The sequence below is a fragment of the Notamacropus eugenii genome, chromosome 2 (assembly GCF_028372415.1).
Source record: "Notamacropus eugenii isolate mMacEug1 chromosome 2, mMacEug1.pri_v2, whole genome shotgun sequence".
Lineage (NCBI taxonomy): Eukaryota > Metazoa > Chordata > Mammalia > Diprotodontia > Macropodidae > Notamacropus > Notamacropus eugenii.
The window spans coordinates 293,034,975-293,062,917 of NC_092873.1; the positions used below are offsets into that span (position 1 = coordinate 293,034,975).

General features: G+C 40.5%; 1 protein-coding gene across 5 annotated transcripts in view; it reads left to right on the forward strand.

The window, feature by feature from the left end:
- HIPK1 (homeodomain interacting protein kinase 1) overlaps positions 1-23,673 on the forward strand; it is a 48,041-nt gene extending 24,368 nt beyond the window's left edge. For 3 of the 5 annotated variants that reach the window (XM_072644400.1, XM_072644399.1, XM_072644403.1), the window contains 13 exons: positions 1,944-2,063; positions 2,839-2,925; positions 3,577-3,761; positions 4,154-4,316; positions 5,151-5,376; positions 9,269-9,390; positions 10,323-10,457; positions 13,095-13,237; positions 13,845-14,027; positions 14,542-14,754; positions 16,295-16,536; positions 17,689-17,819; positions 18,800-23,673. In XM_072644400.1, the coding sequence (XP_072500501.1) occupies positions 1,944-2,063; positions 2,839-2,925; positions 3,577-3,761; positions 4,154-4,316; positions 5,151-5,376; positions 9,269-9,390; positions 10,323-10,457; positions 13,095-13,237; positions 13,845-14,027; positions 14,542-14,754; positions 16,295-16,536; positions 17,689-17,819; positions 18,800-19,285 (2,436 nt within the window). In that variant the 3' untranslated portion in view covers positions 19,286-23,673. The remainder of the gene's footprint in view (positions 1-1,943; positions 2,064-2,838; positions 2,926-3,576; positions 3,762-4,153; positions 4,317-5,150; positions 5,377-9,268; positions 9,391-10,322; positions 10,458-13,094; positions 13,238-13,844; positions 14,028-14,541; positions 14,755-16,294; positions 16,537-17,688; positions 17,820-18,799) is intronic. The other 2 variants (XM_072644401.1, XM_072644402.1) reach the window with 2 other exon arrangements.
- The last annotated feature ends 4,270 nt before the right edge of the window (positions 23,674-27,943 follow it).

Consider the following 27,943-nt stretch of genomic DNA (forward strand, 5'->3'; position numbering starts at 1 on the left):
AAAAAAATTACAAAGGAAGGTGGCCTATCTGAACCAGATCTAAAACTACATTATAAAGTGGCAGTCATGGAAACTATATGGTACTGGCTAAGAAATAGAGTGGTGGATCAGTGGAATAGGTTAGGTACACAAGATACAATAGTCAATAATTATAGTAAACTACTGTTTGATAAACCCAAAGACTTCAGCTTCTGGGATAAGAACTCACTACTAGACAAAAGCTGCTGAGAAAACTGGAAATAGTATGGCAGAAACTAAGCACAGACCAACATCTCACACCCTATACCAAGATATGATTGAAATGGGTACATGATTTACACATAAAGGGTGATACCATAAGCAGCTTAGGAGAGCAAGTAATAGTTTACCTCCAGAGCTATGGAGAAGAGAAGAATTTATGACCAAACCAAGAACTAGAGAACATTATGAAATGCAAAATGGATAGTTTTGATTGCATTAAATTAAAAAGTTTTTGCACAAACAAAACCAAAGCATCCAACATTAGAAGGAAAGCAGAAAGCTGGGAAATAATTTTTATAGCTAGTGTTTCTGATAAAGGCCTCATTTTTAAAACATAGATAACTGATTCAAATTTATAAGACTACAAGTGATTCCTCAATTGGTAAATGCTCAAAGAAATTGATGTGTCTATAGTCATGAAAAAATATTCTAAATCACTAATGATTAGAGAGATCCAAATTAAAACAACTCTGAGGTACCACCTCACTTCTACCAGATGATTGGCTGACAAGATGGAAAAAAATGATAAATGTTGGAGAAGATAAGGAAAAATTGGAACACTAATGCATTATTGGTGTAGTTGTGAATTGATGCAGCCCTTCTGGAGAGCAGTTTGGAACTATACCCAAAGGGCTTGTCCTTTGATTCAGCAATACCACTACTAGCTCTCTGTCCCAAAGAGATCATAGGAAATGGAAAAGGACCCGCATGTACAAAAATATTTATAGCAACTTTTTTTGTGGTGACAAAGAATTGAAAATTGAAGGGATGCCCGTCAATTGGGCAATGGTTGAACAAATTGTGGTATATGAATGTAAAGGAATAATACTACTATTCTATAAGAAATGATGAATATGTGGATTTCAGAAAAACCTGGAATGACTTAGGTGAACTGATGCTGAGTGAAGTGAGCAGAACCAGGAGAATGTTGTACACTGTTACAGTCACATTATGTGATGATCAGCTATGATAGACTTAGCTCTTCTCAGCAATATAATGATCCAAGACAATTCCAAAAGACTTGTGATGGAAAATCCACATCCAGAGAAAGAACAATGAGTCTGAATGTAGATTGAAGCATGTTATTTTCATTTTTTTGCCTTTTGTTTTTTCTTTCTTGTGGTTTTTCTCTTTTATTCTGATTCTTCTTTCATAACATGACTAATGTGGAAATATGTTTAACATGATTACACATGTATAATCTATATCAGATTGCTTGCTGTCATGAGGAGAGGAGGAAGGGAGAAAAATTTGGAACTCATTCTTACAGAAATGAATATTGAATGTTGAAAATTCTTTATATACGTTTATATGTAATTGGAAAAAGTAAAATACTATTGAGTGGAAAAAAAGAGTTCATAAAACTTTATAAATTATCTATGTTCAGAATTGCTAGGTCACATGTTTTTTCAGATAATTAACAGATGCAGTAACGAGGAAATGCTAAATAAACAATTGGGAATTACAAGGATGGTGACGCTTGTATGGATTGATATGTATATGTATTTATGTATATGTATATGTGTTTATAAGTAAGTCTCATTTTTTGTATTTTGTTTAAAAATTGAACAGGATTTGTTTACCTAAGCTTTTTCCTTTCATTCTCAGTTTGTTAGAAATTTAAGGTTTTAATATATATATATTTTTTACTTGAAATGTTCTCCTAAGTGATGTTTTGATTTTTTTTTTTTAATTTTTTTCAGATTCGTTACATTTCACAAACGCAAGGCCTGCCAGCAGAGTATCTTCTGAGTGCAGGAACAAAAACAAGCAGATTTTTCAACAGAGATCCTAATTTGGGTTACCCATTGTGGAGACTAAAGGTCTGTTTTTTATTTTCTTTCTCTAAATCCTAAAAATTCATTATTTTAGCATAAAATCCTTGTATAAGTTAAAATGAACATAAGTGTTTGGTGGCTGCTTTTTAAAAATGACTTTATATTATGCCCATTTGGCCATAGCCCTTGGTAAATATTTGTTTTAAAATGTCAGCTATTTGAAGTTATTTTCCTTGCTTGGAATTAGTAGTTGTGAAAGAGACTTAAGTGGTATGAAGAACTAAAATATTTGTTGTAATGACCATCTACAGGGAAAGTTTATTCTGCTCGTCAAAAACTCGGTGTATTTTTCTGGTACTACCAAGCATTGAGGCCTTAAGTGTTTCCTGAAAATAAGTCTCTGCCTTTTTTTCTTGGCCCTACTCTCTTAAGAGAATCTTTCTTCATAGTAATTTGATTAACCCCTGGCGCTTTGCCTTCTTGGCTTACTAGATACCAAATACCTTTAGTTTCTACTGTTGGTGTTGTCTCATAAATTATATCTGAGCAGCTTCCAGAAAAGGCTGGATGTTGTCATCTGGCAGGAACTGTGTTATGCCATTGGGTTGTGTGCTTGTGGTTTTTTTTTTTGAACTATCTCTGAAAGAATGGCTAAATATTGAATTCACTTCTCTTTACTTGTGTATTGCACATTTTTGTTTGTTATCTGTAATTGGCAGTGGCTACACTTATTTCTTTGCTTTTTGGCCTTTATTGAAAACAAAATGTGAACATTGCAACCAGATAGATTTTTCTCCCTTCCACAAATTATGTTTTGCAGACACCAGAGGAACATGAATTAGAAACAGGAATAAAATCAAAAGAAGCTCGGAAGTACATATTCAACTGTTTAGATGACATGGCCCAGGTGAGTATGGAAAGTTTGTCAGGTCTTATTAAATGTTGCATTTCTAAATTGGCACTTAAAGCCTTGCTGACAGGCCTAAAGAAGAAAAGACTGTGTATTACTTAAGCAGTATGATATGTGCTCATTACTTGCAGAAAGAAATTTGCATATGAATGCAAATATGTGATTAAAGGGCATTTAAATCTTGCCAAGAAATTACTTATATAATAAAGAAATACTTGTTTTACAGTCATTTCTGAGTATCTCTTCTAGTTGGGCTCAGATATTTTGTGAAATGTGTTTCTGAGCAGGTTTCTTCCCCATTCTGATTCTTCTAAACAATAAATAAAATGTGTTTTGGAGATTAGGAATGGCCATTACTTATGCTTATTTGTGTGTCTCTACATTTTGTGAAAAATTGAGTGAAAAAACCCTAATATTTTTAAGCATTTAGAAATTTTTTGCTGTTTGACAAATTTCAGGTAGGTTTTTGGTCGCAGAGTAAGGAGAACTTCCTTTAGTTTGGATACTTAGGGAACCCATCAATACAAGGAATTGTTCCAATATTCCTCTGTTGGAGAATCCATATTTTGGGGAGAAAGAAAATGACTGGTGTCTGTAATTAATGTTTTAAGTGATTGAAAATAACATTTCCAAATTTTTCTTGTTAAGGTGAATATGTCTACAGACTTGGAGGGAACCGATATGTTGGCAGAAAAGGCGGATCGAAGAGAGTACATTGATTTGTTAAAAAAGATGTTGACAATTGATGCAGATAAGAGAATTACTCCACTGAAAACTCTCAACCACCCATTTGTGACAATGACTCATCTTCTGGATTTCCCACACAGCAATCAGTGAGTTTGGGGTGATTTTTGCATTGGAGAGTTTTAGCTATAGTTTCCAATTTGTGTTAAAATTTGTATTGCCCACTTCATTCCCTTCTAGTAGTTAAAGAAAACTCTTGACTTGAATGCCACTTTAGTTTTTATATATTTGGATCTTTGGGGTATTTTTTTCTTTTAATTTACAAATCATGAGGTTACGGTTGAGTTGCTGATTTTTCTCTGTTTTTAATCAAGAAATAGTCTTTTTAAAGGTAATTAAACCCCTTTATACCCGCAACAATGATTAAAAAAAAGCCTAAAAAATATGTTCTTTGTTTTAATATGGAGGAATGTGCATTGTGTATTTGCATGGTATGCTGCTTCTCTGGATGAGTCCTGAATCTTCAATATTTGTGTTGCAGTGTTAAGTCATGCTTTCAGAATATGGAGATCTGCAAAAGGAGAGGTCACATGTATGATACGGTGAAACAGATCAAAAGCCCGTTCACCACTCATGTTGCCCCCAATACAAGCACAAATCTAACTATGACCTTCAGCAACCAGCTAAATACTGGGCACAATCAGGTATGCCAGGAGATGGACAAAATCGTTTTGGAAATGTAAAGCAAAGTGGGACGAAATGAAGGTGGTCGGATGTAGCAGCCGGGGTAGGTAGAGTAGTCTTTGTTAATGAAGCTTTGTTATTACATAAGGAATTAATTCTTCATTGTGGTGGTACCGTGACTGTGTCAAAAAGTGCTTTGTTAAGCACCTACTCAGAATTATACAGATCTGATCTGTGCCCTGGGAGAGCTTTCAGTTTGCAAAAAGATCAAGAAAATGGAACCAAACTCTTGAACTTTTTGCTCACTGTTAGTTGTAGTCCTGAGCCTTAGGCTCATGGCTGTTAGTATGACTTGTTAAGATAATTTCACTCTGGGCTGATCATATTGAGTGGTGTTTCTACAGGTTAACTTTAACAGTTTGTAATTTTAATTTGTTATTTAATAAGATAATCATGTTTCAATATAGGCTTTGAAAGTCTAGGTTTAATCTTTAAACTGGACTCATTTTTAAAAGTGAAAGGTTGAATGGAAATTTTGCGTGTGATAGTGGGGTTTAAATGAAGGGGTGCATTATGGCATTTCAAATCCAGCCTCTTTTTACATGGTGTGATGCTGGGACACCACTTGCAATTGGTTTGAGAACTTAAGAGGAGGTATATATTTTAAGGAGGAAATGACCATTTAATGTTACATTTTTGAGACAGAGTTTGTGTCTTAAGCCAAAACGACATTCAAAAACAATCCTCATTTCTAGTTCTCTAGTTTGTTTTACCTGTTGGATAAATGTTGTGTATAAATGCAGTGCCCCCTGGCCATCCTCCATTGTACAATTTTAATCTTTTGTGTTTTTTAGGCCAGTGTGTTAGCATCCAGTTCTACTGCAGCAGCTGCTACTCTTTCTCTGGCTAATTCGGATGTCTCCCTGCTAAACTACCAGTCAGCTCTGTACCCATCGTCTGCAGCACCTGTTGCAGGAGTTGCCCAACAGAGTGTTTCCTTGCAGCCTGGAACTACTCAGATTTGCACTCAGACAGATCCGTTCCAGCAGACATTCATTGTGTGTCCACCTGCTTTTCAAAGTATGTGAGGAAATGCCCTGTCTTCCATGATTGGAACTCTGCTGTGCCTGCTTCAGGCACCTCATTGCATTTCGCATTTGTTGTAGTTGTTCGCTCTGCAAGTTTATTATTCTTGAATCTTAACAGTCAGAGTAATTTGAGATCAGGTCATGGCACCAGTCAGTCTCATTCCTTGCTGTTTCCTCCTCCCTTCCTACTGGTCGGATTCCATTCTCTTACATTCAAGGCTTGATGGTGCTTTGGATCTAGAACACATATACAGAGTAAACAAATACATTCTCAAAAAGTTGACTGTAAATGGAATTATATATTAAATTTCACTTTTATTACAAAATTGTAAAAAGTACTGAAACAATAAAGTCAAACTTAAAATGGAAGTTTAAAGCTGAAAGTTACCTTAGACACATTTTTGTCTCATTTTAAAGATAAGGAAACTGAGGCAGAGTGGAGAAAAAACATGTTTAGATGAAAAAAATTAGAATTATGTGATAAAAAAATTATCTGATAATTATAATACTTAAGTTACAAAATAAAAGCATTCAATAGGAAAATACCCAAAGCTATGGTCCTTGCCCATATGCAGAGGGAGGAGCAAGTGAAGACATTAGGATTTTCTTACCTTGTGAATTGTTTTTCTGCTTCTGACTCCATTTATTAGCAGAGGAGTAAGGCAGCTGGCAAGGGGGAAGCTTTGTCCTAGGGTGTCTCAAGAAAGCATTTTTGTTTCTCCTCTGTTCCTCCTCTTCCATGATTGTATTATAGTTTTTGAAAAAAGTCCCCTTAACTCTTCTCTATCTGACCCTTCTTTCTGTAAGAAAGGGAAACAAATGTTTAGTGGACTGGACAAGTCTTTTAAGAAGTTGCTGTGCTATTTTAAACAGACCTTTTTAGCACAATCCCTGTTTCCTCAGTAGAGGAATGGCTATGCTAGGTCTCCAGGCAGCAAACCAGGATTTAGAGTACTTTCAGATGCTTCCTAGCCCTTTAGAAGCAAGGTCATTAATCTCTTTATATTGGTTGTCACTCTTTTGTTTGTCTGGTTTCTGATAGAGGAAGCAGGAAGGAAGGAAGGGCTAGGGGGGACTGATTACTGGGATGGCAGGAGAGCCATAGCCATGTATACCAGAGAGAAGAAGCCTTAGGGAGAGCAGAGGAGCAGATTTGAATGTCCATAAATGCAAATTTAACCTAATCAATGCTGATTTCCCAGATTTATAAGGTTCATACCAGAAAAATTCCCCATATATTGGATTGTAATGCCTAATGAAAGTAATTAGGTATTGAATAATGCCTCTGTTGGCCTTGCGGGATTGCTTCCATTCCTTGTTACCCGACCCTCCCACCTCTCTGGCTTCCTGTCTTAAACTGTGCTTCTTAAGCAGTTTCCACAGCTGTTACCTTATGAATTGACTATTGCTTCTCACTTGGAGCTTTTGAGGGGATGGGGGAGCTTGAGGGAAAAATAACTTCTGGGACTGAAAGACTGAAAAGTCTTGTTAAGGTCTTATTAAATGTCTGAGCTGTGGTGGATGGAGCTTCAGTAGCAATTGTATTTCAGAGGCTTCTGTACTTGAGCTCAGGGTGTGTGTATTTTAACACACATAAGCCCCATGGACAGGCTCATCTCCTGTTCCCTGTGCAGTGATTATTCTTGGAGTGTCTAGAACTAGATAAAAGGAAAGTAGAAAACTGAAAATGGAGACATATTGGTATACAGTACAGCAGCTTATAAAGCAGGATAAAAGCAGGTGTTTTCAGAGTTGTCTGGTTAGAGGTCGACTTGAGCAGTCATACCTGTAAGGTTTTAGTGCTATAGGTATCAAAAATGAAAGTATTCGTTCACATGAAAGTAATTCATGGTCTTTTTTGAGCTTAAGATTGACTTTTTTTGTATTGCTACATCTCAACATTCTTATCTTGAAATTCCATATTGATTTCTGATATTTAAATCTTTGTAATTGGTTGGTATCCACCTTGCAACTTACATGCCATTGTCAGCTTTGAACAAGTTAACTTAGAATCATGGTCTTTACTAATGATCACAGTCAGATTTAGAAGCCCATGCCCTTTAGGGTACCATGTTCTACACTGTTGAGATTGAACAGATAGATGTGACTTTTGTTCTGCCTGTCAAAATCTCACAGTTTTATTTTAGACCATTATCATGGAAGTGATAACTGAACTTGAACTTCTTCAATGAATTTTTCCTTTTGAAATTTTATAGTGTTACCAATTTAGAGGAAGCTGCTACATTAATATAGATTTGCAGGTAGCCATATGCTTTAGGCATACTGATGAGAAGATTGTTTAAATGCCTGGTGAGGTCATGCAACCCAAGAAGGGAGGGTGGCTGGCACTTTTTTTATTCTAATATTAGACTGTATTGAAGTTATTTCTGAAAAGATAATTTTAATTGCCATCTTATTTTCTTTACTTTGTTATGGATAATTTTGGATTGGCCTTTCCTTTTATTCTAACATGTTAGGATGCAGCTGAAGTAGAAAGTGTTGGTAGGCCAATTTGCTGCAAACAGCAAAAGTTGTTAGGTTTGTGGATTGTTTTTATATCATACCAGCATAGCAATATTAGGAGAGTTGGAAGATGATAGCTTAGAAAATGTCACTGGAGGAGTCTTCTGATTGGAATGGCTCATGGTCTGATCAAAGAAAATTTGGAGTCTCTAGTGGTATGGAGGAAAATGATGATTACCTCCAGAGAAAGCTGACATTTTCTTAATTTTGGTTTTATCATTTGGTTGGTTATTGGTAAATTAGAGGGATGTTTTCCTAGTAATTTTTTGAAAATAACTCTTTTTAATTCTAAGAAAAAAGGAAAATTCTCTAGAGTCTTTTCCCTTTTTCTCATCCTCTCTTCTCCCCAGGTGAAATATTTTCATTTGCAGAAAAGGTCTGTGAGGTCTTGATATGACCACAGACCTTTCCTAGAACCTTGGTCAAAATGGTTTTGCTGCCTTGGCTTTGGGAAGCAATGAAGCTGCCCTTCCTTCTTAGCGGCATGTTAACTGCAAGAGAGGCCGCCATGCATGTTGGACAAGCTGTTGTAGAAGAACCTTTTGCAACAGTGCCTCAAAAGCAGCTGGTTAAATTTCTGAAATAAGTAGAAGAAAATATATCTTAAGCAGAACTAACTTTATTGTGTTTCTAATAACTTCAAGTATTGGTCCCTTGAATTTTGGTGCTGATATTTTTTAAAAGGAAATGAATCATTTCTCAACTAAGCTTTTTTTTCCCTGTGGAATAAGGGGAAAGACCCCCTTCAGAACCTGGAAGGTGAATCTTGGGTGAATATGCCTTCTGTTGTTTTGAATAGTGCCATCTTAGCTGTTGAGCAAAGAGAGTGGCAGCATCTTTACGTGTAAATGTTAAACACATTTATAAAGAACACAAATATATTTATGTTGTTGTTTTATATTCAAATCATGTTTACACAAAATGGTCCCATTTTGAAAAATGAGTTTAAATTTTTACCTTGAATGGACCAAAATGGTTGTCATAAGATATAGATATGAATAAGAAACATTTATTGGAACTAATTAATTATTCTTAGATCACAGTAGTATGGTTAGGTCATCTAACTTACAGAGTAATTTTTAGTCTGTACTGATAGGGAGATCATGATACTTATTATGTTGTGGAGAAGTATCATCCTATTTTTTATTAGAGGAAGGTCTAGAGCTCACCGAGTCCAGGTTATCCTTGAGCAAACCTTTTCCAGGGATCTGTTCTGGAGGGCGTCAGTTTTGTTTTCCTTGACTCCTGAAAATATGGCTCATTCTCAAAGTCCTTTGCCTTGAGTGGCAGGGGCTAGGGCTTGAGGGAACAGCATCTGGCTCCTTAATAAAGCAATCTCACCATATTATTGTTTCTGGCAGCTGGACTCCAGGCACCTGCGAAGCATTCTGGATTCCCTGTGCGGATGGATAATGCTGTGCCAATTGTGCCCCAGGCGCCTGCTGCTCAACCACTGCAGATCCAGTCAGGAGTTCTCACCCAGGTAAAACAACCAGGACGCACTGAAGATCCAGTAACTGAAATACTAGTGCGAGCTGGCCTTCACTGGTCTCTGACAACTGTCCATTGTGATGGTTTTTGCTCTGACTAGCAGATCTTTCTTGGTCACAATTCAGTGGACGTAAAGCCAAACCTCTCTGGTGAATGACTGTAGTTGAGATACTCAGTTCTGTTAGTGTGTTCTTTAGACTTGCAGGAGTAGAAGCCAGGCACCAGGAAAGTAGGGACTCACCTGAGTGGCACTTTGCCAGCTCCTGGAGCTGAAATTGGAATCTTCCTTCTGATTGAAAGTTGATAGACATATAGTACACACACAAATGGTGTTTTGACTCTAAAATACATGATATCCAGGTGGTTCCTCCTGGTCATCTCAGCCTGGGAGGCTGACTGGATCACAACTTCGTACTTCTTTAAAAAAAGAATCCTGTTTCCTCTTTATTTTAGTGTATTGATTTCATTAGATCATAAGAAGAGTAAATAATTGATATTTTCTATAGAACATGGAACTGAGAATCCAGGATGGGCCTATGGCATGTGTATAAATATGGGTAACTTGTATACAGTTTTGGTCCTTGGCTACATCAGGATTTCTGAAATCTTAAAACCTTATTTTGAGAGAGGGAATAAACATTTTTTAAGTGATATCTTAATAGACTGAGTTTCAAAGAATAGTCCTCTGAATCTGTCCTGGGAAGGATTCCTAGACTTTTTCTTTTGGTCCACTGGTATTTGGCCCAATGGGTGACCTCTGTGGAGAATTGAAGACGAAGGTTGTGCCTGGTACATGTGTTTAGGTGATTTGAGATTGCTGATATGTGTCAGTAATGATCTTGGGGTGTGGGGCAAGAACCTTCTGAACCCAGTTAACCTGCCTCCATATGTTTGTTTCACTCACCTGCCTGATCTACGTTTCAGGGAAGCTGTACACCACTAATGGTAGCAACTCTCCATCCTCAAGTAGCCACCATCACACCGCAGTATGCGGTGCCCTTTACTCTGAGCTGCGCAGCCGGCCGGCCGGCGCTGGTTGAACAGACTGCCGCTGTACTGGTAATTCCCCTCACTTGATTGTGTTACTAACGGAGTTTCTTTGGTTTCTTTTTTTTTTTTCTGTTTGTTTTTTGTTCTGTTTTCTCATTTTTTTTTTTTTTGACTTAGACCTTGCAGAGGGCATGGAAGCATGTGCCATCTTGTGGCTGTGTTCTTGCTCCATCTTTAATGTCTCATTGTTTTCCTCCCTGATATTTGCTGAAGCACTGTCTGACTGATGTTCATTGTGGCTCAGTAAAGATTCCAGAACCCTTGGCTTCTGTTCTTTACCAGTCTAATGTGATAAGCACCTGAAGAGCTTCTGCTAGTCTGTGCTTACTGTCCTAGCTTTACCTTCCGACTCTTGAGAATAAAGGAAGTGGGCTTGAGTTTGGCTTGGCTACAGGCTCCCTGGATGGCCAGCATGTGAATTTCTTGGCGAGTCATTAGCTTTACTCTTTGTTTTTGCTCTTTGAATCATCTCTGTACATAGAACTTGGAAGGTTTGGAAGGTGGTACTTAAGCTGTGGTTACAACTCACACCAGCAATGCTTTTTAATCTGTTGCTTTAGTTATTGGTATTAACCTTCTTTGAACACATGGAAAGAATGTCTAGCCTTTAATTATCCATAATCAATCAATGACAACTTCCATCATCTAGTTAAAGATGTTGCTCTCCCTTCAGATGCTTTAGATCATATTTCAGTTTTGGCTGAAATTAAAAGTGAGCTAATTTTTAGGGTATGAGATGCCATCTATTTTATGGTAAATTTAAGTTACTTATCTGTGCTAGGGTGTAAAGATACATTTTTTATCCAGAGGTAAAAATGCATCTTACACTCAAGTGCTAGGCTAGTATTTGAATTAAAAAAAAATTCCACTGGGGGGAAGTCTAGAGCAGTAGCAGTTGTAGCCTTAGAGGAATAACAGAAAAAATGGGCCTTAGAGGTACATTTTAGGATTGAGTACCATTTAAAGCGTGATTGTGGTTGTGCTTGGCTTTTACTTTTTGCATTGGAAGTGACTAATGGAGATCTAGGATTTCTCTTATTTGGAAAATTCCTAAATTAGAGGAGAGAAACTTTTGAACTGTGGCTCCTGTCTTTAATTCTTGGGAGGAAGGTTCTGTCATTAGTGCACAATGTGGTTATATAGTATTTTGAAAGCCTTGGTGAAGGAACACAACCCTCGTCTTTAAATTAATTAATTAATCATCTCAGTGACATAAAGCCCACATGGCAAGATAGTCAGATATTTTTGCAATTCTCTTGACTCAAACCCCTGGTTCTAACTTGTTTGCTTGGAGTTTAGAAGTCAGGAGTGTTAGTTGACACTCCACCTTTGCTGCTTTGCCTCAGTTTGCACTAGCCATTTGCTAAGCTTTGCATATTTTTGTCTTTCCTCTGTCAAAACAGTTCGTCGCTTGGAACGCCAGATTTCTGCCTCACGTTGGGATGTTATTTCTTGCTCTGTATTAAACTACATGCTTTGTCTTGTGCAGGTGTTGGCTTTTGGAAAGACGCATGGTGTGACTTAACATATTTCTCTTTTTTTAATTTTTCTGCTTATGGTAGCAGACGTGTTTGCAGTTTCTCTGCTTTGAAGGCTTCTTGTTTGGAACCAGTATTTGTAATAAGTGGATCTGTTACTTGCAGAAATATTTTAAAAACACTGTGTGTTGATAGTCTTGCGTTTTAAATTCAAGAAACAGACCCATCTGTCCCCCCCCGAGCTTTGTAGGTGTATTGTACTGCAGAATATCAGTCGAAAAAGGAAGTCTGTGAATCTGTTTCCATTTTTTCCAGGAAATAACAGAACTCTTGGGAGCAGCAGATGCAGTAAACATGTTTGCTGCTATGTGTATTGTTAATAATATGGCATGTAGCAAAGTAGAAGTAATACATATTATAGTGATGAATTTTTATGGAACATTAAAGAAAAGTCAAGACAAAAAAATAAATTTTGCAGAAATAGGAGACTTGTTGGTATCATGAACCAAATACCTTTCTTTCATTTCTTTATTTTCAGATTCTGTAATCATGCAACTATACATGTCTATGTTTAGTTAGGTTGTGCTTGATAGCATAAGCCTAGATTTCTGCCAAATAGTTTGACCTTTGGTCATTCACATGTCATATCTCCATTTTCTTAAGTCCTTCTTTTAGTCAAAAATAGATCTTTTTTTTTTTTTGGTGTGTGGATTGAATTGGTTTGATGCATGTCATCTGCTTACACTTAGTTTTGATAATTTTTTAATTTCATTATGATTGAGCCTTTTTCTTTTTCTTTTTTTAGGGATATAGTCCTAGGTACTTTATAGAAATAACACCCCCCAGCATTCAATAGAATTGTGCCTATGAACTCTGATTGTTTTTCTCTGCAGTACAATAGAAATTCTTACCATAGAGATTTTTTTCCCATCAATTCCCAGGGAGAGAGCTTCTGGGGGAGGTGGCCAAAAGATAGTAGTACATCACTTTTGTTTCATGATAAGAATTACAACCATGAGCCCCTCTGACCTTTCTTTCTTCTTTGTAATTTTTGCAAGTTAACAGTCTACAAATAACTTTTTGTTTAAAACAATCTTTTCATTTAATTTTTCTTGAGGGGGCCAATGATAAGTCAAGTTTGGGTCTCTGTATGTGTGCTTCCTTACAGCAGGCCTGGCCGGGAGGGACCCAGCAGATACTCTTGCCTTCAACTTGGCAGCAGTTGCCTGGGGTAGCTCTACACAATTCTGTCCAGCCCACAGCAGTTATTCCAGAGACCATGGGGAGCAGCCAGCAGCTGGGAGACTGGAGGCAAGTGTCTTGCTGTATTTCTTTGTAAGCAGCTGTTCAAGGATGAGAGGAGCTACTAGAGTGTGTGGGGTCTTTGGTGGGATAGGAGGTGTAGGAGAATAAAAGGAGGGGAGATATTGAGCCTTATTAGAAAATTCCTGGGAGTATATTATTCAAATGAAGTAGAGACATAAGGTCATTGAAAAGCTGCTAATAAGGAAAAGACTGACCCCCTAGGGTTAAGAAATATCTTGGTTGGTTTTAAATACTTTCTTGCCCAGCAATTTCAGAAAATGTAAGATGACACAGTAGAAATGTAAGCGTGGTAATAATCTGTGGGCCAGATATTAAGAGAAAATCAATCACTCTCTCCCACCCCACTTCACCCTCCTGCTACATCCCCCTTTCTTCTCTCTCTCTCTCTCTCCCCCTGCTTCCCTCCCTCCCTCACTCTCTCTCTCTCTCTTTTTCTCTCCCTTCCTCCCTTTTTCGCCCTCTCCCTTTCCTCCTTTTTCCCTTTCTCCCTCTCCCCATTGTTTGGCTGCTTCATTGTCTATTAGCTCCTTTTGATTTTGTCTTCCTCAAGTCTAAAGAATTCAATGTCTTTTACTTCCTTCTGTTAACTCAGGAATGCCCACTCACATGGCAGCCAGTATAGTACCCTCATGCAGCAGCCCTCCCTGCTGACGAACCACGTGACCCTGGCTACAGCTCAGCCTCTCAATGTTGGTGTTGCTCATGTTGTCAGGCAGCAGCAGTCTGGTTCCCTCCCCTCAAAGAAGAACAAGCAGCAGGCCCCAGCTTCGGCCAAGTACGTTGTTTCTGTACATGTCTAGAACCATGTTCCTGCTTGGCAGCGTTCTGTTGACTGATAATTGGGGAGTTGTAGGGAAGTAGCTTGCCTAATGGCAGATCAGGTCTAGTAGTTACATTGGCAGGTGGAATTTTGGATGATTCATCTTTCTGTCACAGCAGAATGACTTGAGTGTCCACTTGCTAGTTGCTGTCATTCTTTCTTTCTGAGGTCAGTTTTTTCTTAATGTGTGAGATCATTTTCACATCTTTCCACTTGTCTGGAAGGTCTTGTAAATGAACAGTATTTCTTCTTCTACCTCTTGCTCTTTGCTTAGGAGCTATTTATAATAGTCAGTGTATTTGTTTTCATTATAATCATTTTCTTATTGTTAAATTTGTTATTTTAATTATAAAAGAAAAGAAAAAACAACAGATCTAAGTGGGAAAAAGACATAGGGAAGCTGGTGAAAATGTTCCTCATTTGTAGGGTTAAGCCTTGGCCTTTCTTTCCCTGTGACCTTTTCTTGCAGAACTGTCTCTACATTGGATGTCTTACCTACCCAAGTCTATTCACTGATTGGGAGCAGCCCACTCCGTACCAACTCTTCCTATAATCCCCTGGTCCCTGTGCAGGATCAGCCCCAGCCCATCATCATTCCAGACACTCCTAGCCCTCCCGTGAGCGTCATCACCATCCGCAGTGACACTGATGAGGAGGAGGACAGCAAGTATAAGCCCAGCAGGTAAAGCAGGTAGAGGACTGTCTGGCCACGTGGTCCCTGCCCTTGGCTTCGGACTACGGACTCCTGCCCGCTGGTGACTCAGCTGCGCCTGAGCTGTGCCTCTGGAAAGCAGGCATTGTGACGGGAAGAAAGGACTCAGAGGAAAGTCATTTGGGGAGTGTGGCCGGGCTTGAGGCTGAGTCCACTCCTGAGATCCCTTCCTGCATACTGGGAACAGACTCGGCTGTGCAGTGCTCCTGTCCCATTGTACATTTCAGCCAACTAAATCAATTTTGCAGAGAAGTCATTCAGCAAGTTTTTCTTGAGCTCACAGGGTGCAGTGGCCATGTCCTGGGGTGTGTCTTTAAGGGCCAAGATTGTTCCTGCAATGAGCAACTTTATAGCTTAAACAGGGGAGAGATGATCAAGCCAAAACATATAATACGTCATGTTTGTAGAGTATTTGATATGTCTCATGAGCACTTTCACATGTATTACCTTATCAGTCCTCACAGCAGCCCTGTTAGGTAAGCAAGACAGGTGTGTTTATCTCCATGTTAGGGAAACGAGCTCATTTTATGACTTGCCCAAGGTCAGACAGCTAATAAGCTGTAGTTTCTGAGATGTAGTTTGGTGGTCTTGTCACTGCACTGTGCTGCTTCCTAGAATGAACACAAATAGGGAAGTTCAGAGACAGTGAATGGATGGATTGGCGTGGGGGCTCAAGAAGGACAACCTGAACCTGAACCAAGTACCAGCCTAATTTTCTTCTTCCGCTGGCCAGTTTGCAAAAGGAAACCTTGGCTAGAAAGTTTGGCAAGGGTTCTGTGAAGTAGGATCACCTGCAAATGTTTAATGAAGCCACCAATATTTATTGACCCTCTACTTTGTTTAGAACCCCAACAGGACATGATAGGAGTGGAGGGAAGAATGAAAAGGATGCCTTTGGAAAGCTGATAGTTGAATGAGGGAGGTGGCATGTATATGCAGAAAATAACAAGAGAAACATTTAATTCTATATAAATAAACTCAGATGAATGAGTGCACTGAGAACCCCAATGCAGATCACAGGAGTACTCTCAGCCAGGTGGGCTTCATTGGGAGCCTTCCTTAAAAAGAAGTAGGGGGCAAGGGGCGACTGATAAAACTGGGCTTTGAAGATTCTGATGTGGATTGGGGGAGAATAAAAGAGAAGAACATTTCAAATGGGGAGAAGTGGATTGTGCAGTGGCCCAGCAGAGAAGAGGAGCACAGAACACGTAGGCTATGTGGAACAGTTTTACTTAACCAACACAGAGCAGAATCTGTTGGGAAATAATGAGAAACGAGCCCGGGGAGATGATCTTTACTACAGGTGATGGGAAGTCGAGATTTCAGGCCATAGGGGGTCAGCCACTGTAGACTCTTGACTTCTCAAGAGTGACATAGAAGTGGTATTGGAGAAGATTATTAGTTTTGCCTAGAATGTCTGGAAAGTGCTAGAGACCTGAGGGAGGCTCCTCAGCTATAGGAGGCTTTGCTGAAAGAACAGTTGAGTTTTCATGAACTTTCTCTTCTGCAGCTCCAGCCTGAAGCCAAGGTCCAATGTCATCAGCTATGTTACCGTCAATGACTCTCCTGACTCCGACTCATCTTTGAGCAGTCCGTATTCTACAGATACTTTGGCTGCAATTCGGGGCAACACAGGGCCCCTCTTGGAAGGACCTGGCCGGGTTGTGACTGATGGTCCTGGGGCACGAACCATCATTGTGCCGCCCCTGAAAGCTCAACTTGGTGACTGCACAGTGGCAACCCAGGCCTCAGGTGGGTGTCGGACAAAGGCAGAGGCACAAGGCCTACCATGAGAGTCTTCTCTGATCACCTAGGTTCTGTTGACTTGGAATTTATCCACGCTGATGTTGTAGAGCAATAGCATTGCTTTTCCTAAAAATCAGCTACTCAAAAAAAATCAGTTCCATTTGACTGTGTAGCACACTATGGAATTGTTTTGGGCAGCATTTTGTTTCAGCTGATATTTAAAATGAATGAGATTCCCTGAAGTATCCAGTTACTTACAGTGGAGAGGTGCCTTAGATGTATAGATGATGGGGAGACAATGGCTTGGAATTACAATTTTGCACCAGATAACCCAAAACTGGACAATCCTGAAGTTGAGAGTTGATGGAGAAATTTTAACAAAATAATTACAATCAACCAAGATTCCTTCAGATCTTAAGATAATGCTGTTAGTCTAGCAAGGGACAAGATCAGGATTGTGTCACAGATGCCTCTTTTTTTCCCATGTAGTTATTTCCTTTAGATCTGAGAGGATGGGTCCCCAGCTCAGCTACATGATTAGTGATTACTATAGACTGTCTTGTTAGTAGGTGATGGATTCAGAACCACATGGAATATGATTTTTCCAGCATAGCTTATGTAATGCATCAGTTGTGGTATTTCTGTCTGGAGATTTGACACCTGGAATCTAGGAACAGAAAACCTTTCTGTGCAGGCAGATGAGCCCTCCACATATCAAACCACTGGACAGAATTTTCAGGCTTATAGGCCAATGCTATTCCATTCTTACTGGAAAAGTACAAAAACTTTAGGGTAACCGAGAGGTCACTGAACACATGCCCCATATGTCCTTTTACATTGATGAGAGACAGATCACAGAAGCAAATATAAAGATTGAAAAACTGATGTGTTGAGAACTTGTTTTGGGGGCAGTTGACTGATATTCTACCATTTACGATGTAATGAGGCTTTTTTTCTGATGCATTAAAGTTGTACGTAGGCTTTTTGACCTTCAGGTGTTGATTTGACGAAATAGGAAACCTACAAAGCAATTCAGTTCGATATAGTGCCAACTCCATACAATGGTGTTATGGGCACATGAAGTGAGAGAAGTAATGATAACTTCGCTCTCCTGAAGAGCTATCCACTCAGGACTAACACCTTCATGACCTTTTTCAGGCCTCCTGACAAATAAGACCAAGCCAGTTGCCTCAGTGAGCGGTCAGCCATCTGGCTGCTGCATCACCCCCACGGGGTATCGAGCACAGCGTGGGGGAGCAAACGTAGCACAGCCACTCAATCTTAGCCAGGTAAGCATTAAGGGCTACTGAGTTTGGGTTAGGGCCCCTTCTCCAGGCTATCTCCTGGAGACTTCCAGCTTCCGCTGGACTCTTGACCAAATAAAGCCAGATGAAGTCTCCTTTGGCATGCTTTGTCCTTTACCATGTCTCTTTCCAACCCTGTACTCAGCCTCGCATCCCAGGTTTCCCCAGAGATCCGCTACTTGCCCCAGAGGAGTAATGTTTGAGAACATAGAGCCTGGCATGTCCAGGCCAGTGCCTGACCCTGCATTGTCCGATGCTTTGTTGCTTCTAGGCCCTATGCCAGGATCTTTTCCTTCTCATTCTAGATCAGAATTAACTTAATCTCCACATGGGTCCAAGGAAAAACGGATCCAATTCTCTGGCTACCTAAGCAACTGCCCTCCATCTTGCTTATTGTTGGATGCTAGAATTGTGCTCTCCTCTTCCATCTAACCCTGTGATCAGCAAGGAATGACAGTTCCATTGTTTGAGCAAACTCTCTTCCTTGACTCGTTTGGTAGGGAGTGGGGTGGCAGGGAAGGCGGAGGCTCATGACACCTCCGGGAAGCTGCACAGGAGGGTATGACCAGGCAGTGTATATCAGGGAGGAGAGGAGACATTGGAGAAATCCCAGATGAAAATTAGGCAAGAGAAAAGTTTAGAAAAGAAGACCAGGGAAGGAAACCTAGCTAAGGGGCACTCAGGTAGAATTTTTCAGTCCCTGTAGGATGACAAGTGGACAATGAGCAGAATAAGATGAGGTGGTAATTGTTAGATCCAGAGGAGGACTTGCCCCTAGAGAGGGACATTGAAGAATCCTGCTGTCTGCTTTGGAGATTGGAAGAACTTGCCTTTAGTCGAGGGGTGGATGGATTAGTAACCAGAAAGGTTTTGTTGGCTCTCACAAGAGCCTTTACTGCTACCACTTTGGTGTCCTGAGCCAGAATGACTGCATGATCCCTCATTTCCTTTCTTCCTCTTTCTAGAACCAGCAGTCAGCAGCTCCATCCTTGCAAGAGAGAAGCAGCAACCCTGCTCCCCGCCGGCAGCAAGCATTTGTGGCCCCGCTCTCCCAAGCCCCCTACACCTTTCAGCATGGCAGTCCGCTGCACTCAACGGGACACCCTCACCTGGCCCCAGCCCCTGCCCATCTGCCAAGCCAGCCCCACCTGTACACCTATGCTGCGCCCACCTCTGCAGCTGCCCTGGGCTCCACCAGCTCCATTGCACATCTCTTCTCCCCCCAGGGATCCTCAAGGCACACTGCAGCCTATACTACCCATCCTAGCACCCTGGTCCACCAGGTCCCTGTCAGTGTTGGGCCGAGCCTTCTCACCTCGGCCAGTGTGGCTCCTGCCCAGTACCAGCAACAGTTTGCCACCCAGTCCTACATTGGGTCTTCTCGAGGCTCAACAATTTATACTGGATACCCACTCAGTCCCACGAAGATCAGCCAATATTCTTACTTGTAGTCAGTGGGCATGGGGACAGGGGCATGATTATCATCCATTCCTGGCATAGAGGCCTTGGAAGTGGGGAATATCAGATCATTCCCTTCACCTCACCTAAAGCCCCTGCTAGCCCTGTCCAGGGAGCCAGCCAAAGCAGAAGGAAGGTTGTTCGTTTTTTCCCCTGGGAATCTGTCTGTGTGTTGATGGCATTGTTGTAGTCTCCCAAAGGCTGTTCTATTTTTTTTTTTTTAATTCTTTGTTTTCTGACAGTGTTTCTGCTGATTGAAGAGTTCACCTCTCCACCTTCTGCATAGGGGGCCAACGCTTTCTGTTACCAAGACAGGGACTGTTTTAAGGTTGTCTTCTTGAAAATATTTTAACTCTTGACTTACCTGGTTTATAGAAATGCTTTTAAAGACAGATCCCTCTTTATTTAATGCCATATTGTAACCTCTGATTAGAGGAAGATGCTGATGAAAGGAGACTAAATTTGATTGCAAGTGAGAAAAGAGGAAACTCTCATTTTAAATTTGTTTTGAACAAAGGCTTGTCTGCCTTGTAGGTTTTAGCAGCAGCTTGCACGTTACTTGTATATTTGTATCAGGCATTTTCCCTCAAAATAGAGTGCACATTTTAGCTTTATGGACATTTTTAAATTCTTGATGTTTTAGTTTTGTCTTGGTGACTTGGATTGTCCTCACTAGGCAGTGGCTGTTTCTGCAGAACTCGTTACATATCACTTAGTGTTGCTATTGGGGTGCTCTCAGTGACTCCTGTGCTGAATGTAAAGCCACGTGATCAGGCAGCTCACCCTTGGCTGGTAACTGAGTGTGGGGAAAATCCACACCCAGCGTGAAAGGCTCCCTGTATCTTTAAATTATTTTTTAAAAGTCTGTGATTCAGCTTAACTTTTATCATTGCAAAAGCCATTAAATTAAGGTGATTTTTATTATTGTATTGTTATTGTTAATGTTTTTGTCCTTGCTGTTGTGTGATTTTTACCCTTCCTGTCTGAATTCTCTCCAAGATCTAATTGTATGATGTGACACTGGTGGAGGTGGGCCTGGCCTCAGGCTGTATGGGAGGGGGAGCAGCGCTTAAGGGGTTTGTGGGAGATTTTCATTTGACACCAGATCTCTCCCAGGGCAGAATTTCTTTACTAAGAAGCACAGGTCTTTTTTCTTCCCACTCTTTATTTTCTTCCCCCTCACCTCGCCTTTTATTTTATGTGATTTGCTTGAAGAGGAAGTTAAAGGACATGTTGTGTATAACTTTTTATACTTCAGAAAGAGTAGCTTCTTTGGTATGTCAGCAGCAAATGGAATGCTCTGTCATTAAGACTTATACAATAAATGCATGTTGGAATTGTGGAAAGGAAAAAAGAAAAAAGAAAAAAACAGATTTTAAAAATTTATTACTGAATTTAAAAATATTTTAGAAGTTTTGTAATGGTGGTGTTTTAATATTTTGCATAATTAAATATGTACATATTGATTAGAAAAACTATAACACAATTTTCCTGCTAACCCCAAATGTACTTTGTAATCAAAATGTGTAGTGACTACACTTGAACTCTGTACTTGGTGTGTGTGTCTGACCCTCCAGTGTTCCCCAGGGATGGAATTGATGTCTCCATTGTATTTAAACCAAAATGAACTGATCTGTGTCGGAATGTATGTGAACAAATTGCAGTTTTAGAGCACATCACCGTAGCACTGAGTGAGAGAGCAGTGGAGGGAGGCGCCCGCAAGGAGCGGAGACCTTGGGATTGTTTTGCACAGGTGTGTGTGGTGAGGAGCTGTTTGGTGTGTCTCTTCCCTCCCTCCCGCCCCGCCCCTTTTATTGTAGTGCCTTATATGATAATGTAGTGTTTCAGCCCATGGACCTTCCAGTCCACTGAGCTTTATCTGAGCGGGATACGTAGCTAGCGTGTTGTGGAAATGATTGTTCTCAGTTTCCCTGTCAGCATTAAAAAAGAATTAAAAGCAACTCCACTTGATTTTGAGCCTCAGCTAATTTCCTCAGAAACTTTGCTTTTTATGTGGCTTTCATGCTGTGTATTTGCTGCCTTGCTCCTGTGAGAGAGTTCAGGAAGCAGGTGATTAAGAACCAAGCAATATTAAAAATTAAAACTTTTTTTTTTGTCTCAAAGCATGTGCAATCACCTTTAGGATGATATTTTTTTTCCAGTGTGGCACTTACTCTTCTGCTAATAGTTGACATTCCTTGTAAAATATTTGCTTGTTTGGGGGGAATAAAACCTTCAAAACTGATGTGTTTATACCAAAGAGCCTGTTGTGTAGCTCATTGTGTCCCCGTTTCATGAGGAGGAGCTTTGTGATACCACTGGTGACAGGGAACTCACAGAGGTTTCTTAGTAGGAGTAATAAATAGTACTAAGAGGAAATTGAAACCCCATGGCTCATGAGAGAATGTATGATTTCAGTTAACAACTTGTTTGTTCTTGGGGACCTTTGAGCTGTGGGATTGTCCTTGTGTCCTGAGCTCCTTGCCCAGGTGAGTTGAGGGTGTCGAGGAGAGGAACAATCAGGTCCTTAGAGTATTTGGGGGTGGGGAGCCGCTCCACTTGGTTAGGACTGGTTCTGTGTAGAGATGGTGTCAGGGAGGTGCCAGATGGAGACAGGGGATTTCACTGGGCCCCGGGCAGTAAGCTCTGATCCGGGTCAAACACTGAGGAGTTGTTGAAGTATTTGGAGTCTCTTCATTGTGAGAATTCAGGGCTTCCGAGATGGGACTGGTAGTCAGTCATTTGTACAGCCTGATAGGAGCCGGCCTGTGTAGTGTGTATTTTTTAGTCATTTTATTAAGGTGTGTTTTTTGGCACTATCTGTGTCATGATAGCTAAGCAGTCCCTGGTGTTGAAAAGGGTTTTTTGGGGTTTTTTGTTTATTTGTTTTTTTTTTTTTTGATCAGCATGTGTGAACTTCATGTCTATTTATTGCCAAGTACATGCTGATTTTCTTACCCAATACACGAGTTGTTTTGAATGAAATTCCTGTTCTGTAACCTTGTTCTCCAGGGAACAGGATTCGTGTGTGTGTGTGTGTGTGTGTGTGTGTGTATGTTTCCATAGAAACTGCGAGATGCAGAAAAATCTACCCTCTCAAAGCCAACAAGTAGATCTCATTTAAAATACGAGCCTGACTCCACTGAGGAAAAAATGACCAAGATTGTGTGCAGTTATATTAATTACGTTTCTAGAGTTGTGGCTTTAAGCATTTTAGCAATTCTCAGTCTGGGGCTGCAAATTGGCATTTTAGATTGACCAAGATTACATTGCATGTGCTTGCTGAGTAGGGTGTTACCTTGAGAAATGGCTTTAGACTGTCCTTGTAGCTTTGACCAGATGAGGGGAAACCTAGTGAGCTTAGTGAGTAGTTTGGGCTGGGTCAGAATGACCTGAAATCAAATCAGCTTAAAGAAATCTTGTCAAGCCTCAGGCTCTCCCTCTGAAGGTGCACTTCTCCATCTCCTTTACTACAACGCAGAAGGAAGCAGAGAGTCCTGGGGAACTGCCATCTTCTGTCCATGGTATAGAGGCTTTTCAGGAATATTCATTGGATAACAGAGTGACTGTCAGTCCTGGGCTGGAAATCCCAGCATCTTGGGCCAGTACCTGCCAAGTCTGAAGTGGCATCTGTCTCTCTGCTCATCTCTAGTCAGAGAAGTTGGGGCTGCCCCCAGCTGGTTACTCAGAGTGATTAATTACACATCTCATTTCATCACCGTTATGCAGAATCCATTGGTTTAGGGATGGTTTGTTTGGGGACAAGGCATGAAATGAAATTGCCTCTCAGTGACAGGAATGACCTGAGCCTGCTTCCTTTTTAATATTTTTTTAAACTGATGGATGGTGCAGCATGTCTACATGGTTGTTTGTTGCTAAACTTTATATAATGTGTGATTTCAGATTCAGCTTGAAAAATAATCTCACTACATGTAGCAGTACATTCTATGTACATTCTATGTAATGTTAGTATTTCTGCTTTGAATCCTTGATATTGCAATGAAATTCCTACTTTATTAAATGTATTTGATATGCTAGTTATTGTGTGCGATTTAAACTTGCTTTCCCCCTTTTTCCGGTTGTGCTCTTTCTTTTACAAACCTCTAGAAACAGGTAGTTTCTGAGAATTACTGATCTATGTTTGTATTGCAGATGTACTTAGGGGATATGTAAAATAATCATTTTAACAAAAGAAATATAGATATTTAAAATTTAATACTAACTATGGGAAAAGGGTCCATTGTGTAAAACATAGTTTATCTTTGGATTCAATGTTTGTCTTTGGTTTTACAAAGTAGCTTGTATTTTCAGTATTTTCTACATAATATGGTAAAATGTAGAGCAATTACAATGCATCAAATAAAATGGGTTAATTTTCTGATCCATATGGCTGTTTGTGACTCATATTGGAGAGAGGGTAAATGGGGCGGGGCATCAAGAAATGATCAATTTCAGGATGGCAAAATTCTGTGTGCATCCCGGAGAAAAGCACTACAGATGAGCCAAAGATGTGCATTTCTGTGAGGAGCACTTGCAACTAATGGGGCTCCCAAAGCCCTCTTAGGCCCATCTGGACTTGGACCTAGAAGCAGGTCTGGCAGCAGCTGGCTAATTAAGTTTTATCTTCCCAGTGTTGTCATTAAACATCCCCTGCAGCAGAAAGAAGAGGAATTACCCCCAAGAAGATGCTTCTTCCCCCTCCCACTGGTTTCTGCATCCTGGAAGCTTTGTCCTTCCTTGGGAGAAGTGCCACCTCTGCCAGGGTTTTCTAGTTTCCAAACTGAACCTCATTTCTTCAAAGAAGTGCATGAGTGTCTGAGCCCTGGAGAATTTGCCAACGAGATAAAAGTTTAACAGAGCCCGTTACTGCTGCTCCATTTGTCTGAACTTTTTAGGGGAATGGGTCTTGGGCACAGTGTACACTGGAATTTGTATACTCTAGGGCTTCTAGAGTTGTTGAACTGAAGAAACAGCACTTATTAGGCACCTCTGCTATGTTTTAGGCACTGCTAAGTGCTGAGAATGGGAAGGCAAAAGACCCCTCTCAAGAAGCTCATAGACTAATGAATGAGACAATACAAAATAACAACATACAAACAAATACAGGATAAATTGGGGACAATAAAGGGAAAGCCCTAGAACTAAGGAGGATTAGGAAAGGCATCTTGTAAAAAGTGGACTTTTAGCTGGGATTTGCAGAAGGCCGGAGAAGTCAGGAGCCTGAGTGAGGAGGGAGAGGGTATTGCAGGCATGGAGGAGGGTTAGAGAAAATGCCTGAGTCTGGAGATGGAGTAGCTTTAGGAAGGGCAAGGAGGTCAGCCATCCCTGGGTCACAAATTATGGGGTGGGCTTGGGGAGTAAGGAGGAAGGACCAGAAAGGTGGAGGCCAAGTTGTAAAGGGTTTTGTAAAACTGAATTTTCTATTTGATCCTAGAGGTAATAGGGAACCACTGGAGTTATTTGAATGGGGAAGGTGGGTGACCAGGTCAGAGCTGAGTGCAGTGAGGAGAGACTTTTGGCAGGGAGCTGACCAGAAATTTACTGCTGTAGTTGAGAGTGAGGTGCATCAGGGTGGTGATGACATTCAGAAGAGCAAGGAGCATATGAAGGTTGAAATAAACAGGTCTTGGCAACACCTTGGATATGGGGCATGAGAAAGACTGAGAGAGTTGAGGCCTGAGGTGGTGAGCCAGAGTGACTGAGAGGATGGTGGTGTCCTTGACAGTCATGGGGGAGTTTGGAAGCAGAGAGGGTCATGGAGGGGGGAAGGAGACATTGAATTCAGTCTTGGACACATTGAGTTCAAGACAGTTTGAGATGATCTAATAGGCAGTTGAAGGTTAGAGGTTAGGGCTGCATAAGTAGATCTAAGAATCATCAGCACAGAGATGATAATTGAAACCATGGGAACTTACGAGATCACCAAGCAAAATATTGTACAGGAAGAAAAGAAGTCCTTAGGATGGAACCTTGTGTGATGGCAGGCATGTGGATGGGAGATCCAGCAAAGGAAACAGGAGGAGAGGTCAGATGGGTAGGAGAACCATGAGGGAGGAGTGTTGTACAAACCTAGAGACAAGAGGGTATCAAGGAGGGAGAGGGAGGTTAACAATGGCAGAGATAATTGAGAGATCAAGAAGGACGAAAACTGAAAAAAGATCATTAGACTTGGTGATCATTGGGACCTTTGGATAGAGCTGTTTTAGGCAAGTGATGAGGTTGGAAGCCAGACATGAGGAGACAATGCAGTGGCATGGAAGAAAAACATTCGATTTGGAGTCAGGACGTAGGTTCAAATCTCAGCTCTGCCATTTACTACTTGTAGGACTTTGGACAGGTCCCTTTTTCCCCTCTCTCATCTATAAAATTAATGAATAGGATTTGATGATTTAAGGTCCCTTTCAGCTTTTAAATCTTATGATTCTAACACTTGAATTGATTGATTGAATTGATTCCTCTGGACCTGAAAATACCCAGGGTAGATTATGACTATGTTAAATCCTTTACTATCTGATTATCTCAGGCGAGTAATTAGATAATCCTAAGCAAATCCAGAAGTAACTAACTCCAATTTGGGGTGCCTGTGTATGGGGGATTGGAGTGAAGAGAGAGATTTGGGTACAAGATATAACATAAAAGGTATTGTCCAAGACATTGTACCTAGAGACAGAAGGTGGGCAAGTTATGAACAAAAAATGCTAACAGATGGACAACCTGACTACTACACTGCTTACCTGTAAGATAATTTTTAAAAAATTTAAAAATAAATTAAAAAAAAGCCTAAAGCCTCCATCACTTTGGGTGGAAAGTCTTTGGAAGGTTTGTTGAAAAAATGGGGCAAAAAGGATGGAAGATCATATGACCTCAACTGGAAGGAGCCATACAGATAATCTCATCCAATCTCCTAATTTTACCGCTTGGGAATTTGCTCTGAGAAGTGAAGTGCCCAAGTTCACCCCAGTAGCAGATGTCAGAGCCAAGAGTGTGTAAGATGGTCTGTGATCCGACCTAGCAGCGACAGTATTTGCAACCAACGAGATCACGAAATCTGCTTTTTATATTTGTCTACCATATTTGCATGTATATCTATATATATGTCAACATATCAAATACATGTGATTTTATTAGTCTGAGAACTCATCCCACACAGGTACAAATCTGAACTTAGAGTCTTAGGCAGTTTCCTGAGGCCAAGTGGTTAAGTGACAACTTGACCATGTCCACATAACTATTGGAGAGTCAGGAGTGGGATCGGATCCTAGGTCTTCAGGACTTCAAATTAATCAATCAATCAACCAATCAATTAAACATTTATTAAGCACCTGCCAAGTGTCAGGCACTGTGCTAAGCACTGGAGATACAAAGGAGGGCAAAAGACAATCCCTGCCCTCAAGAAACTGACAGTCTTATGGAAGAGACAGCAAAGCCCAGCATGAAGTCCACTATGTCATGTTGCCTCTTACCTCTATACCTATTATTCTGGTGCAATATCTGTGATTTCATTGGTATAGAGAACTCCCAGTGAGAAACTGTACCAAAGCAGGTCCACAGTTCCTCTGCAACTTAAAGCCTTAGATTTTCCTGTGACCATAAGAGACTTGTCCAGGAAAGAGAAACTAGTGTTGTGTCCAAGGGGATACATACTAAAGCCAGGTGGTCCTGCCTTAGAGGCCAGCCCCTTTTTTCAAGTTCATCTATCCCTATGAATATACACCTCCCCCCTTTTTAATTATGTTTTGCTTAGATAAATATTAAAATTAATTTGAATTCCCTAAAGACATAGATAGGCTGGTGAAAGGGAAAAATGGCATTTTTAAAGCCCTTAGGGAAAGGGTATGGAAAATCAGGAACACTTTATAGAGGGCAAAATCATACTTTGCCAATCAGAAGAGGAGTATATCCTAGTACTAGGGAAAAGCCTCTTTAGGGAGACTGATCTTTCTTATGTGGAATTGTACTAACTTGGTTTCACTTCAGGGTATGTATGGAGTTCCTCCTTGGGCCTTCCAAGTAATCTTCCTTTTATCAAACAGTCCTTCAAATACTTGAAACCAGTCAGTTATTATATTCCCCCACCCTTCTCCCAGATGAAAGGGAAAGGAACCAATCACTTAATAAGTGCCTACTATGTGCCAAATGAGGGAGGGGTGGGGGAGCAAGTTGTTAAGATCCCAGAAAATAGCTGGGTGGTGCCATAGTGCACAGAGTGCTGGGGAGGGTGGGTGGGTGGTCTGGAATCAGGAAGACGAGTTCAAATCCCACCTCAGACATTCACTAGCTGTGTGACTCTGGGTGAGTCCTTTAATCTCTGCCTCAGTTTCTTCACCTGTAAAATAGGGATAATAGCCCATACTTCCCAGGATTGTTGTGAGAATCAAATGAGATAATAATTAGAAAATATTTAGCACATAGTAGGCATCTAATAAATAAATGCTTGGTCCCTTTCCCTTCCACCTGGGCAAGGGATGGCATATATAATAATTGTCTTCAGGTATTTGAAGGATTGTTAGGTAGAAAGGGGAATTAGGCTATTCTCCTTTGTCTCCAAGGACAGGACCAGGACCTTGAACTAGGGTCACACAATTAGTGTCTGAGATGGTTGAATGTGAACTCAAGTTTTCCTGCTGGCTCCAGCACTCTATCACTCTTAT